The 17,674-nt window shown below is 34.6% G+C and overlaps 1 protein-coding gene across 1 annotated transcript in view; it reads left to right on the top strand.

The window, feature by feature from the left end:
- Positions 1-17,674, top strand: part of LOC149409285 (salivary endonuclease-like) — a 29,800-nt gene extending 12,126 nt beyond the window's left edge. Inside the window, exon 7 of the mRNA XM_089649991.1 lies at positions 17,595-17,674. Within this exon, the coding sequence (XP_089506117.1) occupies positions 17,595-17,674 (80 nt within the window). The remainder of the gene's footprint in view (positions 1-17,594) is intronic.

Raw genomic sequence — 17,674 nt, 5'->3', positions numbered from 1 at the left:
TTGGACTTAGGTAATAGACATTTGCCATCCTGGACTTAGGTAATAGACATTTGCCATCCTGGACTTAGGTAATAGACATTTGCCATCCTGGACTTAGGTAATAGACATTTGCGATCCTGGACTTAGGTAATAGACATTTGCCATCCTGGACTTAGGTAATAGACATTTGCGATCCTGGACTTAGGTAATAGACATTTGCCATCCTGGACTTAGGTAATAGACATTTGCGATCCTGGACTTAGGTAATAGACATTTGCCATCCTGGACTTAGGTAATAGACATTTGCCATCCTGGACTTAGGTAATAGACATTTGCCATCCTGGACTTAGGTAATAGACATTTGCCATCCTGGACTTAGGTAATAGACATTTGCCATCCTGGACTTAGGTAATAGACATTTGCCATCCTGGACTTAGGTAATAGACATTTGCCATCCTGGACTTAGTTAATAGACATTTGCCATCCTGGACTTAGGTAATAGACATTTGCCATCCTGGACTAAGGTAATAGACATTTGCCATCCTGGACTTAGGTAATAGACATTTGCCATCCTGGACTTAGGTAATAGACATTTGCCATCCTGGACTTAGGTAATAGACATTTGCCATCCTGGACTTAGGTAATAGACATTTGCCATCCTGGACTTAGGTAATAGACATTTGCCATCCTGGACTTAGGTAATAGACATTTGCCATCCTGGACTTAGGTAATAGACATTTGCCATCCTGGACTTAGGTAATAGACATTTGCCATCCTGGACTTAGGTAATAGACATTTGCCATCCTGGACTTAGGTAATAGACATTTGCCATCCTGGACTTAGGTAATAGACATTTGCCATCCTGGACTTAGGTAATAGACATTTGCCATCCTGGACTTAGGTAATAGACATTTGCCATCCTGGACTTAGGTAATAGACATTTGCCATCTTGGACTTAGGTAATAGACATTTGCCATCCTGGACTTAGGTAATAGACATTTGCCATCCTGGACTAAGGTAATAGACATTTGCCATCCTGGACTTAGGTAATAGACATTTGCGATCCTGGACTTAGGTAATAGACATTTGCCATCCTGGACTTAGGTAATAGACATTTGCCATCCTGGACTTAGGTAATAGACATTTGCCATCCTGGACTTAGGTAATAGACATTTGCCATCCTGGACTTAGGTAATAGACATTTGCCATCCTGGACTTAGGTAATAGACATTTGCCATCCTGGACTTAGGTAATAGACATTTGCCATCCTGGACTTAGGTAATAGACATTTGCCATCCTGGACTTAGGTAATAGACATTTGCCATCCTGGACTTAGGTAATAGACATTTGCCATCCTGGACTTAGGTAATAGACATTTGCCATCCTGGACTTAGGTAATAGACATTTGCCATCTTGGACTTAGGTAATAGACATTTGCCATCCTGGACTTAGGTAATAGACATTTGCCATCCTGGACTTAGGTAATAGACATTTGCGATCCTGGACTTAGGTAATAGACATTTGCCATCTTGGACTTAGGTAATAGACATTTGCCATCCTGGACTTAGGTAATAGACATTTGCCATCCTGGACTTAGGTAATAGACATTTGCCATCCTGGACTTAGGTAATAGACATTTGCGATCCTGGACTTAGGTAATAGACATTTGCCATCCTGGACTTAGGTAATAGACATTTGCGATCCTGGACTTAGGTAATAGACATTTGCCATCCTGGACTTAGGTAATAGACATTTGCGATCCTGGACTTAGGTAATAGACATTTGCCATCCTGGACTTAGGTAATAGACATTTGCCATCCTGGACTTAGGTAATAGACATTTGCCATCCTGGACTTAGGTAATAGACATTTGCCATCCTGGACTTAGGTAATAGACATTTGCCATCCTGGACTTAGGTAATAGACATTTGCCATCCTGGACTTAGGTAATAGACATTTGCCATCCTGGACTTAGTTAATAGACATTTGCCATCCTGGACTTAGGTAATAGACATTTGCCATCCTGGACTAAGGTAATAGACATTTGCCATCCTGGACTTAGGTAATAGACATTTGCCATCCTGGACTTAGGTAATAGACATTTGCCATCCTGGACTTAGGTAATAGACATTTGCCATCCTGGACTTAGGTAATAGACATTTGCCATCCTGGACTTAGGTAATAGACATTTGCCATCCTGGACTTAGGTAATAGACATTTGCCATCCTGGACTTAGGTAATAGACATTTGCCATCCTGGACTTAGGTAATAGACATTTGCCATCCTGGACTTAGGTAATAGACATTTGCCATCCTGGACTTAGGTAATAGACATTTGCCATCCTGGACTTAGGTAATAGACATTTGCCATCCTGGACTTAGGTAATAGACATTTGCCATCCTGGACTTAGGTAATAGACATTTGCCATCCTGGACTTAGGTAATAGACATTTGCCATCTTGGACTTAGGTAATAGACATTTGCCATCCTGGACTTAGGTAATAGACATTTGCCATCCTGGACTAAGGTAATAGACATTTGCCATCCTGGACTTAGGTAATAGACATTTGCGATCCTGGACTTAGGTAATAGACATTTGCCATCCTGGACTTAGGTAATAGACATTTGCCATCCTGGACTTAGGTAATAGACATTTGCCATCCTGGACTTAGGTAATAGACATTTGCCATCCTGGACTTAGGTAATAGACATTTGCCATCCTGGACTTAGGTAATAGACATTTGCCATCCTGGACTTAGGTAATAGACATTTGCCATCCTGGACTTAGGTAATAGACATTTGCCATCCTGGACTTAGGTAATAGACATTTGCCATCCTGGACTTAGGTAATAGACATTTGCCATCCTGGACTTAGGTAATAGACATTTGCCATCCTGGACTTAGGTAATAGACATTTGCCATCTTGGACTTAGGTAATAGACATTTGCCATCCTGGACTTAGGTAATAGACATTTGCCATCCTGGACTTAGGTAATAGACATTTGCGATCCTGGACTTAGGTAATAGACATTTGCCATCTTGGACTTAGGTAATAGACATTTGCCATCCTGGACTTAGGTAATAGACATTTGCCATCCTGGACTTAGGTAATAGACATTTGCCATCCTGGACTTAGGTAATAGACATTTGCGATCCTGGACTTAGGTAATAGACATTTGCCATCCTGGACTTAGGTAATAGACATTTGCGATCCTGGACTTAGGTAATAGACATTTGCCATCCTGGACTTAGGTAATAGACATTTGCGATCCTGGACTTAGGTAATAGACATTTGCCATCCTGGACTTAGGTAATAGACATTTGCGATCCTGGACTTAGGTAATAGACATTTGCCATCCTGGACTTAGGTAATAGACATTTGCCATCCTGGACTTAGGTAATAGACATTTGCCATCCTGGACTTAGGTAATAGACATTTGCCATCCTGGACTTAGGTAATAGACATTTGCCATCCTGGACTTAGGTAATAGACATTTGCCATCCTGGGCTTAGGTAATAGACATTTGCCATCCTGGACTTAGGTAATAGACATTTGCCATCCTGGACTTAGGTAATAGACATTTGCGATCCTGGACTTAGGTAATAGACATTTGCCATCCTGGACTTAGGTAATAGACATTTGCGATCCTGGACTTAGGTAATAGACATTTGCCATCCTGGACTTAGTTAATAGACATTTGCCATCCTGGACTTAGGTAATAGACATTTGCCATCCTGGACTTAGGTAATAGACATTTGCCATCCTGGACTTAGGTAATAGACATTTGCGATCCTGGACTTAGGTAATAGACATTTGCCATCCTGGACTTAGGTAATAGACATTTGCCATCCTGGACTTAGGTAATAGACATTTGCCATCCTGGACTTAGGTAATAGACATTTGCCATCCTGGACTTAGGTAATAGACATTTGCCATCTTGGACTTAGGTAATAGACATTTGCCATCCTGGACTTAGGTAATAGACATTTGCCATCCTGGACTTAGGTAATAGACATTTGCCATCCTGGACTTAGGTAATAGACATTTGCCATCCTGGACTTAGGTAATAGACATTTGCCATCCTGGACTTAGGTAATAGACATTTGCCATCCTGGACTTAGGTAATAGACATTTGCCATCCTGGGCTTAGGTAATAGACATTTGCCATCCTGGACTTAGGTAATAGACATTTGCCATCCTGGACTTAGGTAATAGACATTTGCGATCCTGGACTTAGGTAATAGACATTTGCCATCCTGGACTTAGGTAATAGACATTTGCGATCCTGGACTTAGGTAATAGACATTTGCCATCCTGGACTTAGGTAATAGACATTTGCCATCCTGGACTTAGGTAATAGACATTTGCCATCCTGGACTTAGGTAATAGACATTTGCCATCCTGGACTTAGGTAATAGACATTTGCCATCCTGGACTTAGTTAATAGACATTTGCCATCCTGGACTTAGGTAATAGACATTTGCCATCCTGGACTTAGGTAATAGACATTTGCCATCCTGGACTTAGGTAATAGACATTTGCGATCCTGGACTTAGGTAATAGACATTTGCCATCCTGGACTTAGGTAATAGACATTTGCCATCCTGGACTTAGGTAATAGACATTTGCCATCCTGGACTTAGGTAATAGACATTTGCCATCCTGGACTTAGGTAATAGACATTTGCCATCTTGGACTTAGGTAATAGACATTTGCCATCCTGGACTTAGGTAATAGACATTTGCCATCCTGGACTTAGGTAATAGACATTTGCCATCCTGGACTTAGGTAATAGACATTTGCCATCCTGGACTTAGGTAATAGACATTTGCCATCCTGGACTTAGGTAATAGACATTTGCGATCCTGGACTTAGGTAATAGACATTTGCCATCCTGGACTTAGGTAATAGACATTTGCGATCCTGGACTTAGGTAATAGACATTTGCCATCCTGGACTTAGGTAATAGACATTTGCCATCCTGGACTTAGGTAATAGACATTTGCCATCCTGGACTTAGGTAATAGACATTTGCCATCCTGGACTTAGGTAATAGACATTTGCGATCCTGGACTTAGGTAATAGACATTTGCCATCCTGGACTTAGGTAATAGACATTTGCGATCCTGGACTTAGGTAATAGACATTTGCCATCCTGGACTTAGGTAATAGACATTTGCCATCCTGGACTTAGGTAATAGACATTTGCCATCCTGGACTTAGGTAATAGACATTTGCCATCCTGGACTTAGGTAATAGACATTTGCCATCCTGGGCTTAGGTAATAGACATTTGCCATCCTGGACTTAGGTAATAGACATTTGCCATCCTGGACTTAGGTAATAGACATTTGCCATCCTGGACTTAGGTAAAAGACATTTGCCATCCTGGACTTAGGTAATAGACATTTGCCATCCTGGACTTAGGTAATAGACATTTGCCATCCTGGACTTAGGTAATAGACATTTGCCATCCCGGACTTTTTTGTAGGCCTTTTAAAGAAATACAATTCCGAAGCAGATTATTTTGATCTAGGTATCTCATAAGTTTTAAACAGCGTTAGTAATTTAAGCTCCAGAAAATATTTTTTTACGACTAGACTACAAAATTTCGACTTTTCTTTACTTTATTTATTTATTTATTTATTTTTTTTTATTAAGGAGAAAAAACAGATACAGATATCAATTGACAAAAATATATACGAAACATCAACTAGAGAATTCACCTGCATCCAAACTATTTCTCACGAATTAACTTAAACAGCAGAAAACATTTACAAATATTTTCACTTATAAATAGGGGAAAAATATATACATAAGAATATTATTTTACAAATAGAGATATGAAAGAAATGCGCAATATCCTTTTAAGAATTTACAAATTATTTTTGAAAAAATTTAGAGGGTAAAACAAAAACAAAAAATATATATATAAATAGATAAACAATGTTAAACAGAAAGTAAAAAATATATAAATATATTTAAACGAAATATGTCTAAGTTGTTTACTTTGAACTTTTTAGGAAAACAGTCTTCATTTTTCTGCTAAAAGTAGTGCGTGTATCAAAAAATAAGTCAGAGTCCTTGAGGTTTTGATTCTGATTAAGTGATTCGCACATTCTTCTGATTGGATCCCTGACACCAGCATTTGTACGCGTCCTGCTAATGTGGAATAAGTCGTTAAGCCTTGTTACTCTGGGTGGTACTTTGAAGTTTATCAATTTCAGTAAGTCGGGACAGTCAATAATGTTGTTACAGATTTTATACAGAGTCATGAGATCAAGGTATGTTCGCCGGTTAGATAGAGTGGAGACGTTATAACTCGAGAGCATATTTATGTACCCACGTTTGGGTGCGCTCATTCTGTAATTGAGGCATCGCAGAAATTTCTTTTGAATATTTTCAATATTTTCTTTATAGATATCGTAAAGTGGATTCCATATGGAGGTGCAGTATTCAAGTTGAGAACGGACCAGAGTGTGGTAAAGAAGAAGATATGTTTCAGGTTTTCGAAATTCACGGCTGTTTCTGATGACAAATCCTAGCATGCTGTAAGCTTTATTCACAATATTATCTATGTGCGCATCGAAGTGGAGTTTGGAATCAAAAAGTACGCCTAGATCTCTTATACAGTAAACGCGCTCGAGTAAATAATTACCAATACAATAATTGTGTTTGATAGCGTTGTGATTTTTAGTAAAACTTATTTGTTTACATTTATTGTAACTTAGGTAAATTTTGTTTTCATTGCAAAACGTTTCGAACCTTACTAAGTCGCTTTGTATGAGAAGACAATCGTTTAAATTTCGAACAATGGCAAATATTTTTATGTCGTCAGCGTACAAAAGATATAAACAATGCATGAAATATTTAGTAACAGTGTTAATAAAAAGAATAAACAACAGCGGACCCAGGATTGACCCCTGTGGCACGCCAGAAGTAACTGGTTCCCATCTAGAAGTCTGTCCTCGTAATGATACGGCTTGTTGTCTTTTTGTTAAATATGAGATAAACCAACGTAATAAATTTCCTCTAATTCCGTTGTACATAATTTTTTTAATAAGAATAAGGTGGTCAACCTTGTCGAAAGCTTTTTTGAAATCGCAATATATTGCATCTACCTGGTGGCCTCGATCCATGCTAGTAAATAAGAAATTTGAGTAAATAAGTAAATTACTCGTGGTAGATTTGCCTTTTACAAACCCGTGTTGTTGTTCAGTAATTTTGGCAGCAAGCTGGGGATATATATTGTCATGGACAAGTCTTTCCAATAGTTAGGGATCGCCGAGAGAATGGATATTGGCCTATAGTTTTCCACTCTTTGACGCGAGTCACCCTTGTGGACCGGTATAATATAGGCCAACTTCCACCTATCAGGGAAAACCCCATCACTCAGGCATTTATTAAATATTATGGTAAGCGGCACACACAGTGACGACGCAGCAGATCTAAGGAAAAACGCCGGTATTCCATCGTGACCCGCACCCTTGTTTATGTCTATCGATTTTAAACTCGATTGCACTTCTTTTTCCGGTAGTTTAATTGTGTGAATGTGCGCAAGTCCAGAGTCCTGAACTTCCTCAAGTTGGTCAATGTTAATAATTGGGTCATTGATAGAGGAAGGTTCAAATGTTGACTTAAAGAATTCAGAGAACATATCACAAATTTCCTGGGCATCGTTAGATTTGCGCCCTTCGAAGGACATTACAGCAGGGTATCCATCAGACGATTTTAATGAGGATATGTATGACCAAAAGCTTTTGATATTATTTTGGAATGAACTTTCGATGTTGTCAAAAAATAACCTTCGGGTTTCATAAGTCAATTTTTTGTATGTAGCACGTAAGAAGGAAAATTCACGATAGTCAGAAAGACCTTTATATGTCTTCCATTTGAGCCAGACTTTATCTTTTTTCCTTGATAACCTAATAAGTTCTGGAGTAAACCATATGGGGAATTTGTCATTTCGTCGTGCCAATACTGGAATAAGCTTATCAATTACACTGTTTATTTTTAAATAGAATCGATCTACTGCTTTTTCGGCTGGTAAATTTGCGATTTCAGATAACCAATCAATACAATTAATGTCCTCATTAATCTGAGCATAATTAGCTTTCCTGAAATTGCGCCTACGCTGTATTTTGTTTTTGATTTTTGGTTGAATTACGAAGGATATATCAAATTCAAGGGCTGGGTGGTGTCTATCCTCTGAGAGGAGAGGGTTGTTGCTACGTTTAACATTTGTTTCGCGACTGTAGAATACGAGGTCTAAGTATTTTTCATTATGGTTTGGTATACAATTATATTGGAGTAAGTCCATCAATGACATTGCTTGAAGCAAAGTTTTCGATGCAGCCGTATTTGAGGAGGCGAGACCTTGACTGCTGTCTTCGGAAAATGACCAAGTCAGAGTTGGTAGATTCATATCTCCTAGTACACAAAAAGTATTATTTGGTTGTGATGAATATACAGATTCCAGGTTTTCGGAGAACGTATCATAGACCGTAGGTTGTGAGGCAGGAGGTATGTATACTGCACATATGATGAGATTGAAAGACCTTACCGGAATAGAAATGAAGATTTGTTCGATTTGACCATTTTCCCAGTCATCGAGCCGGGAAGATGCAAGCTCCTTGCGCACTGCTACCAACACACCGCCTCCGTCCATTTTACCAGTGAGTGTACGGTCCCTATCACGTCGGAACACCGTGTAACGCGAATCTATGAATTCAGCCGTATTTATACTTGCTACAAGCCATGTTTCAACTAGAACTATAACGTCGTAGTTATTCGATAATACATTAATTAGTAGCTCCTGGGTTTTGGTCCTAATACCACCACAGTTCTGGTAATAAATGATGATGAGATCATTTTACCAGAGTAGGAGTGCCGTTTGACATATTCCACAATCGCACGAGTGATACATTATGCAGGGCATATGAGGCTTCGAAATTACATAAAAAACATAGACTACTTATTAGATCAAGGAATGTGAAATTCATATATTACTAATTTGATATATTCAAAATCCTTTCAGAAGAAATTTTCTAAATGAAAATGAAAATCCAATCAAAATCCTTTGCTTATTTTAAAAGGAAGCGCAAAAAACAAACAGACGCGAATAGTGACTGTTTTATACTATTTAGAGATAAATTAGACCGACCGACTTATCAACAAGGCGCACAGTGACTGATTTAGTTTGTCTTTTCAAAATAGCGAATGACAGATTAGACCATATTATTTATTGCGTACCCACGCGTTATACAAGACAGACTGCTCTCTATAATATTCTAAAGTGTGCTAATAATTAATTGTAAAATTCACCAATTCAGAGGCTACACAAACCAGGTAATAATTATATAGTTCATTCGATGTTTACCGCCACCACTCAGTGACCAAACTTAAAAACAATATATTAGAATACCTATTTGTAACCGATCAACAAAATGTCTTTTTTCTTAATTGCACACTTTATTTATTTATTCATTTTTTGCTAAATCGACAGTTTACATTTAATCAGTTTGTAGGTACATAAGTGTTATTGAGTAAAATAAAACCAATTATGGATTTCCTCCTTGTGACCTTAACTAAGACAGCATAATTTAAATTTGTGAGAAAGGAATATGAATTTAAAAAAAATTAAACCAAACAAAAGATTACATTAAACGAAAAATTTACAAAACAATACATTTATAGCCATAGAGAGAAGTTGAAGGTATTAATAAAATCATATCAGAGATATTAACAATAGAGACATAAACATTATTCACAAACCATCAGAGAAATATTATTTTATGGACCTCTTGTATTTGGTAAGTTCGCAAGTGAAAATATCAACCTTAGATAATACGCTATTGTAATTATTGCATTGTCTGTTCAGGCAAGAATTCTGCTTAGAGTTCGTTTTACTTTGATCAACCCTGAACAGGACATAAGTGCGTGTTGAACGCGTAGGTACATTGAATGGAATCTTGTTTAGCAACTCTGGGCATTGAATATTATTATTAACTAAGGTAATTGTAACTTCTTTTTCTATTGCAACACACCCGTCGCACCAACATATTTACAGATTGAGTACTCACCGTTCTCTGATTAAGATTAATAAGTCGGTAATTATGAAATTCATTACTTGTTCATTTAAGACTCATTTCATAATTTTCAATAAGATAATGAATAAGCAATGTGATGTTTTCTATATTTACCTACCACCCTTAGCTGTTGTTATCACATATAATTTGTCATTAGGTAATAACATACTAATGACAACTGTGCATATATCAGAAAAAAAATTTCATTGCAAATACCTACGCACTATTTTGGCCACATCGCTGTGTATTTCAAATGTTTTTGTATGTATTTATTTTATGTCAACATATTCTCTGCAACATCTTTACAACTTAAGTACGCTCCATGCTCTGAGCTATATTTTTTTGTTAATATCATTTAAGATTGAAATTTCGGTAATTATTATATTTATTACATGCTCATTCATGAATTATTTCATCATTTTTCACAGAATTTTATGTAAGCAATGTAATGGGTTCTATATTTTACCACTTTTAGCTGTTGTTATCACATATAATTTGACATTAGGGAACAACATACTAACAACAACTGTTCATATATCAGAAAAAAAAATCATTGCAAATACCTGCGCACTATTTTAGTCACATTCTGTGTATTTCTAATGTTATTGAATGTATTTGTCAATTTAGTTGCGTCCTTGATGCTAACTTATTTATCTTACCAATCTATTACCACCAAAAGATCTATTACCACTCTATAACCACTTTTATTGCTAGTATTCACTTTATTATAAATATATACTTTAAGATTGATAATTATGTAAACATAATTTCCTTCGCTTGTACCTTCACGGGATATACCTACATTTTCGACAAGTTTTCGCGGGCTCAAATTAATATACCTACACCCATTATTATTCTTATTATTATTATTAATTACATCGCATATTATTTGCTTTTGTTTTATGAGTCACACCACCAACAGCAACATGTATAAAAAAGTATTATATTTAAGCCTATATATTTTAAACACATTCAGTGAGTTTTTATGTAATCTCATACCTACTTACAGGAAATCTATATAAATCTGGGAAAAAACTTAATGAATGTATCTATATATTCTGTTAGTAGGCATATATTTGTATACATCGCAGTTTATCGTAGCTGCTTATTCTACTCAAACTTATTTTTTGTACCAACCTATTTAAAGCATAATTATTCACAGTGCCCTGAGTTACATTATTGTGTTAATATCATTTAAAATGCATAAATCAGTAATTATTATATTCATTATTTGTTTATTTAAAAGTCATTTGAAAATTTCAACAGGATATTATATAAGAAATGTATTGTATTCCATATTTATTTATTAGCCTTATCTGTTGTTATCACACATACTTTGTCAATAGATAACAGCATACTTATAACAATTATTTATATGTGGGAGAAAAAATCTCAATGCAAATGCTTATGCACTATTTTAGTCAGTTCTCTATATAATTGTATGTAAGTATATTATTTCATGTTATTCTTCGCATCAATCTCTCTTCATAATCAGTACCTACTTACCTTGCTATTGGCCGTTTTATGGTTTATTATTATATTTATAGCCTTCAAGATAGCTATTTTCATAATTATCATCTGCATCGAATGTTTCTATACGAGACTACCACTATCAGTGTCTCTTGTAACCATAAAACTAACTTGTAACCATAAAAAATACGTTTTACACACAACGATACAATTAATATACTAAATAGAAATGGATGATTACATTATTCAACAACTAGAAAAAAAATGCTACGTTCAAAATTTAATTTGTGACAACACTAGTGACTGTAACACAATACTTGAAATGACTCCAAATTCATTTACCGTAATACATTTAAACAAACGATCTATAAAAAAAAATTTTGACCATTTTCTAGTAAATCTAAATTTATTAAAAAAAATCCGGACGTAATCATACTTACTGAAGCCTATTTAAACATTAACTCAACCATTCCAACTCTCCCCAATTACATCAACAATTAAAGCTCACATTATATTAATCAGAATAGTGGTATTGTAGTATACACTAAAACAATATATAAAGACGTACGCTTTACTGAAATAAATATGACAAAAGCAAACTGTATTATTATAAACATGAATATTAATAATAAAATACCTATTCAAATAATGACAGTCTACAGGACACACTCAGCTATAATACCAACATTTATAACAGAACTGAATAATATTATCCTAAACCATAAATGTGCAAAAAAATTTCTGATTGGTGATATTAATATAAACATTGCTGAAAATAACCATACTATTGAAAAAGAAAATTATATCAACATGATGACCGCTTTAAACTTTAAACCCTGTATAACTAGTTATACTAGAGAATTTAACAATCAGATGCCATTATGTATTGATCATATATGGTGTAATTCCAACTATACTGATAATCTCCAAACAATAATATGGAAAAACAACATAACGGATCATCATACATGTATACTAAACCTCAACATAGAAAAACAAAAAATAAATAATAATAATAATGACTCTGCCATTCCTAAAATAAAAATAAATCACCAAGAACTATATGAAAAACTGTCTCACGAAATGTGGGAATCTGTACTTACCACAGAAGATGTGAATATAAGTGCATCACAATTTCATGACACCTTTCAAAAACATATAAAAGATTCAAGCTATGAAATACCGAACAAAACATATAAAAATAAATTTCGTAAACTTAAGCCATGGATCACTCATGGCATCGTGGTTTCTATAAGAGAAAAAGAAACATTATTTAAACTAACAAAAAAATATCCACTAAATAATCCGATCATCTCACACTTCAAAAAATACAGAAACAAACTAACGGCACTAATTAAAACCACTAAAGAGGAATTTTATAAACAAAAGGTATTGAATTCAGGAAACAACAATAAACAAATTTGGAAAACAATAAATGAGAATATTGATAAAAAAAGGAAAACCAATGACATTTTAAAGCTACATATTAATAATAATTTGGTACAAGTTTCGGATAACCCTAAACAATGTGCAAATGCTTTCAATAATTTTTTTTATAATGTCGGAAAAAATCTGGCAAACAAAATAACTAATAACGTAGTTAATATCACATCTGCCGTAGAGAATGAAGTGGCATCATCAAAAAAAACAATAGGAAAATTCGAAATGGTAACTGAACATGAAATTGTTGATATAATAAAAACCTAAAAACTGAGTCAGCACCAGGTTTTGATGGGATCACTGTTGAAATTCTAATAACACATCTTAACTTTTTGAAAAAACCTATTACATATATTATAAACAATAGTCTTAAAAAGGGAATCTTTCCATCAATATACAAAAAAACTATTATTTCCCCGATTTATAAATCAGGTGACTCAAAAGAAATTAATAACTACCGACCCATATCAGTACTATCAAATATCTCAAAAATTTTCGAAAAGGTAGCCAAAAAGCAAATACAAAATTATTACTAGGAAACCATCAGATTATTCAACCTCTCAACTTTTTCAAGACTTTCAAGTCCCACCTCTAAAAAAAACATATATAAAAAATACGCTCCTTCAAATACGCAAAGATTCTAAGAAGTCACACCGCGCCATGGTACGCGTAGAGAGAGCAATAGACATAACACAGTGGGTCGCTTAAGTACACCATTAATGCATACCAGTTTTACTAAACACTTCTACACATACAATGGAGTGATGTGGTTTAATCAATTGGAAATGGAACTGAGGTTGGAATCTGACTATAATAAATTCAAAAATAGACTAAACAATGATATCTTAAATAGTTTGGCTACCTAGAATCGCATTGGCAATTGATTAAGAATACTTAATTGACAGTTTCTTTTTTTAATTTATTTTTTATTATATATATTTATAAATATAATTATTTTTTATCTATGCACGTATATATTGTGTTATAATTTTTAATTTTAATTTTTAATGAACTTCTCTATGTTCCCGCCTTTGCACACGAGTAATTTAACTCTCGTAAAGGTTATATATTGTATACATATATGTGTTTTACAGTTTTTTAATCAATGTTGCAGGCTTAATTACTCATGATTATGTTACATATGTATGTATACAAAAACTAATAACAAAAAAAAAAAAAAAAAATCTATCTTCCAAATCAATAGGAAATTTATTATTTAATAATATCTTTTTCAAAAAATTTTTAACTGTTTTAACGGCATTTTCCGCTAAACCGTTCGATGCTGGATGATGGACTGCTGAAGTCACGGACTCGATATTCAAATCACGGCAAAATTTTTGAAACGTAGCTGACGTAAAAGCTGTCCCATTATCACTTACAATCTTCTCTGGAATACCAAAAATAGAGAACATTTTTTTCAGCGCCTTAATTGTACAATCTGAATCAACTTTCGGTACAATTACAAAATCAATCCATTTTGTGGTAGCATCGACCACTATTAAAAAATTTTGATTTCCAAAAGGACCTAGAAAATATATATGTACGCGGTTAAATATTAAATTATTTACCGGCCAACTTGCTAACTGTACTTTAGTAGGTGTAGGTAAACATTCCGCACAGCGCATACATTGCCTGACTACTACCTCTATATCCGCATTCATACCTAACCAGAAAAAATAATTTCTCGCCAAACATTTCGATTTTACTATACCTAAATGCGACTGATGAATAAATTTCAAAACTGATTCCTTCAATTCCACTGGAATCACTAGTTTGTTATTATAAAACAAACACGCATTATGAACCGACAATTTATCTCTCATATACCAAAATTTTAATAAGTCAGCATTTAAATTTTTCTTTTCTGGCCATCCTGTATTTAAATAATTTATAATACTTGAAATAATTATATCCTTTTCCGAACTAATCTTAATGGCTTCCGCATTTATTTCCATTTCTGTAGATATAGTATTTAAATGATCAGATTCTATACATTCAGTATTTAAATCACTAATTAAATCTAAAAAATAATTGCTACAATCTTCCCCCACCGTGGGGTCATTACCCTGCATTGGCAATCTTGATAGAAAATAGGCTTTGTTATCGCCCGAACTAATGTACTCAATAGTTTAATGAAATGTCTGTAAAATCAACGCATAACGTTGCAAACGGTTAGCCGCCAAAACAGGTACTTGCTTGTTAGTATCTAAAATATGTACCAACGATTTATTGTCGCATGACAAAATAAATTTCTATCCATATAGGAATTGGAAAAATTTCCTTAAACCAAATATGATGGCACACGCTTCTCTGTCTAATATCGAATACTTTCGCTCCGTATCCGATAGTGTCCTACTAGCAAAAGCAATAGAGCGTTCTATCCCGTTCTCATAAACATGACAGAGCATAGCTGAAATACCTATATTGCTGGCGTCAGTAATAAGTTTGATAGGTAAATTAGGATTAAAATGTACTAAAATGTTATCTGACATTAAATGTTCTTTCACTAAATTAAAAGCAATATTACATTCCTCCGACCATATGAATTCGGTTCCTTTCTTTAACAAACTGTAGAGAGGTGACAAAATATCTGAGATATTCCGTCTATAGTATGATATTGCCCCTAATAGACTTCGTAGTTCCGAGATATTTCTCGGCACGGCTAAATGCTTAATCGCCTTGATTTTGTTATCCAACGGCATAATTCCTTCCTGATAAATTCTAAAGCCTAAATATTCAATTTCCGTTTCATAAAAATAACATTTACGTTCATTAACGGTCAAACCACAACCATTTAATTTTTTTAGCACCGTTTCGCAAACAGAATTTAATTCCTCTTTCGAGTTACCGAATAACAATATATCGTCTAGAAATACACGAACATTTTTTAAACCACCCATAATAGATGCTATTATCTGCATAAAAATAGCCGGACTTGTTGTTAGTCCGAAAGGTAACACCTTATATGCAAACAAACCAATATGAGTTGAAATTACACACAGTTTTCTCGACTTTTCGATCAACGAAATCTGTGTAAAAGCATTACGCAAATCAATCTTTGCAAAATATTTCGCCCGATGAGATTAAATCTTCAATTCTGGGTAAAGGATATTTCAAAGGTGCTAACATTGGATTTAACGTATTTTTAAAATCAGTACATATTCTTATTGAACCGTCCTTTTTTTAACAATCGGACTACCTATATCACTAATTTCTACTTTTCAATAATACCCTCCTTTAACATTTTTAATAATTCACATTCGACTTTATCACGTTAACTATATGGAATCGGTCTGGGGTTAATAAACTTTGGCCTGAAGTCTGACCTAACCTCAATATTTGCCTCGTAGTTTTTGAAACGTCCCGGCTTATCAGAAAAAACTTTAGGAAATTTTAACTTTAAAACACTTGGAATATTATGATCAACTTCCTCATTATTCACTAGATTTATTCCACTTAATTTAACACCAAAACATTTCAAAAAATTTCTACCTACGATGCTTGTACTACCGTTTTTAATTACGATGAATTCCGTGTCAACACATTTATAATTAAACGCGACCTTAACCGACATTTTACCTACAACATTTAAAATATTATTATCATGGCTTAATAATTTTTTTTCGTAATTCACTAATACATTATGAGCAAAGTTTTCCATATAAGTTTCGTAAGAAATAGCATTTACACTAGCTCCTGTGTCGACCACAAAACGTAGCGTAATGTTGTCTATAAATAAATTCACGTATATAGGCTCGCTATCAGAGAATTCATTTACCGCGTATATCGTATTCACACGCTCTTTATGATTTGTCATGCCTGGCATATTTTTATTTTCACAATTTTTACTGAGGTGACCCCACTTTTTACATAAGTTACGTTTTAACTTTTTATACCAACAATCTTTCTGAAAATGGTTAGATTTATTACAAATAAAACATGCTTTATTACTGTTATTTTTAAAAGGTGATTTAGTACGCGAGTTTCTATCACTTGATCGATTTTCACATCTATTTTTACTCGTATTAAATTTTTGCACAATGTTTAAATTAGAATTTGAATTATCTATCGCTGATACGTACTCCCAAGTAGATGCCAAATTTACACACTCTAAAAAAGGTTTATTTAAAGCCTCCATAAATAATTTATGGTTCATTTTCTCGTTAAATAATCCAATAACAAAAATATCTTTCAGACAAGATTCTAATCGTTGTTCAAAATTACATAGTAAACTATTTTTCTTTAACTTTGCGGCGAATTCTTTAACTGTTTCGCAAGCAAACTGCTTGCATCTATAAAATATCTCGTACACATTATGAATAGGTTTGCAATGTGAGGTTAAGAATTTACATAGCTCCTCGAAAGTAGTTTCGGAAACTTTCTCAGGAAAACATAGATCAGTTAACAAAGAAAAAGTTTCTTCTGTTAGGTTATTTAACAAAAACGCTCTTTTGCGTTCCGGTGACAATATTTTCTCATCATATAAAATGAGTGCCTGGTCCAATCTCTCTCTGAACAGAGACCAATCTCCCATCCTATGGCAGAACGTCCCCAGGTTTTTACACAAACCCTCCATGGGAGAAAAGCTGAAACAAATTTTATTAATGAACTTATCTCAGGATACGGCCGACGACCACGCCACACCGAAGCCTCACAGCGACAGTACAGCGACAGCAACAGATTTCGCGCGTCCAGCTAG

Source organism: Hesperophylax consimilis, unplaced genomic scaffold, assembly GCF_061612785.1.
Source record: "Hesperophylax consimilis isolate HC1 unplaced genomic scaffold, BYU_Hcon_1.0 scaffold_32, whole genome shotgun sequence".
Taxonomy (NCBI): Eukaryota; Metazoa; Arthropoda; class Insecta; order Trichoptera; family Limnephilidae; genus Hesperophylax; species Hesperophylax consimilis.
The sequence above is the reverse complement of the archived record's forward strand: the minus strand, read 5'-3'. Positions and strand labels throughout refer to the sequence as shown.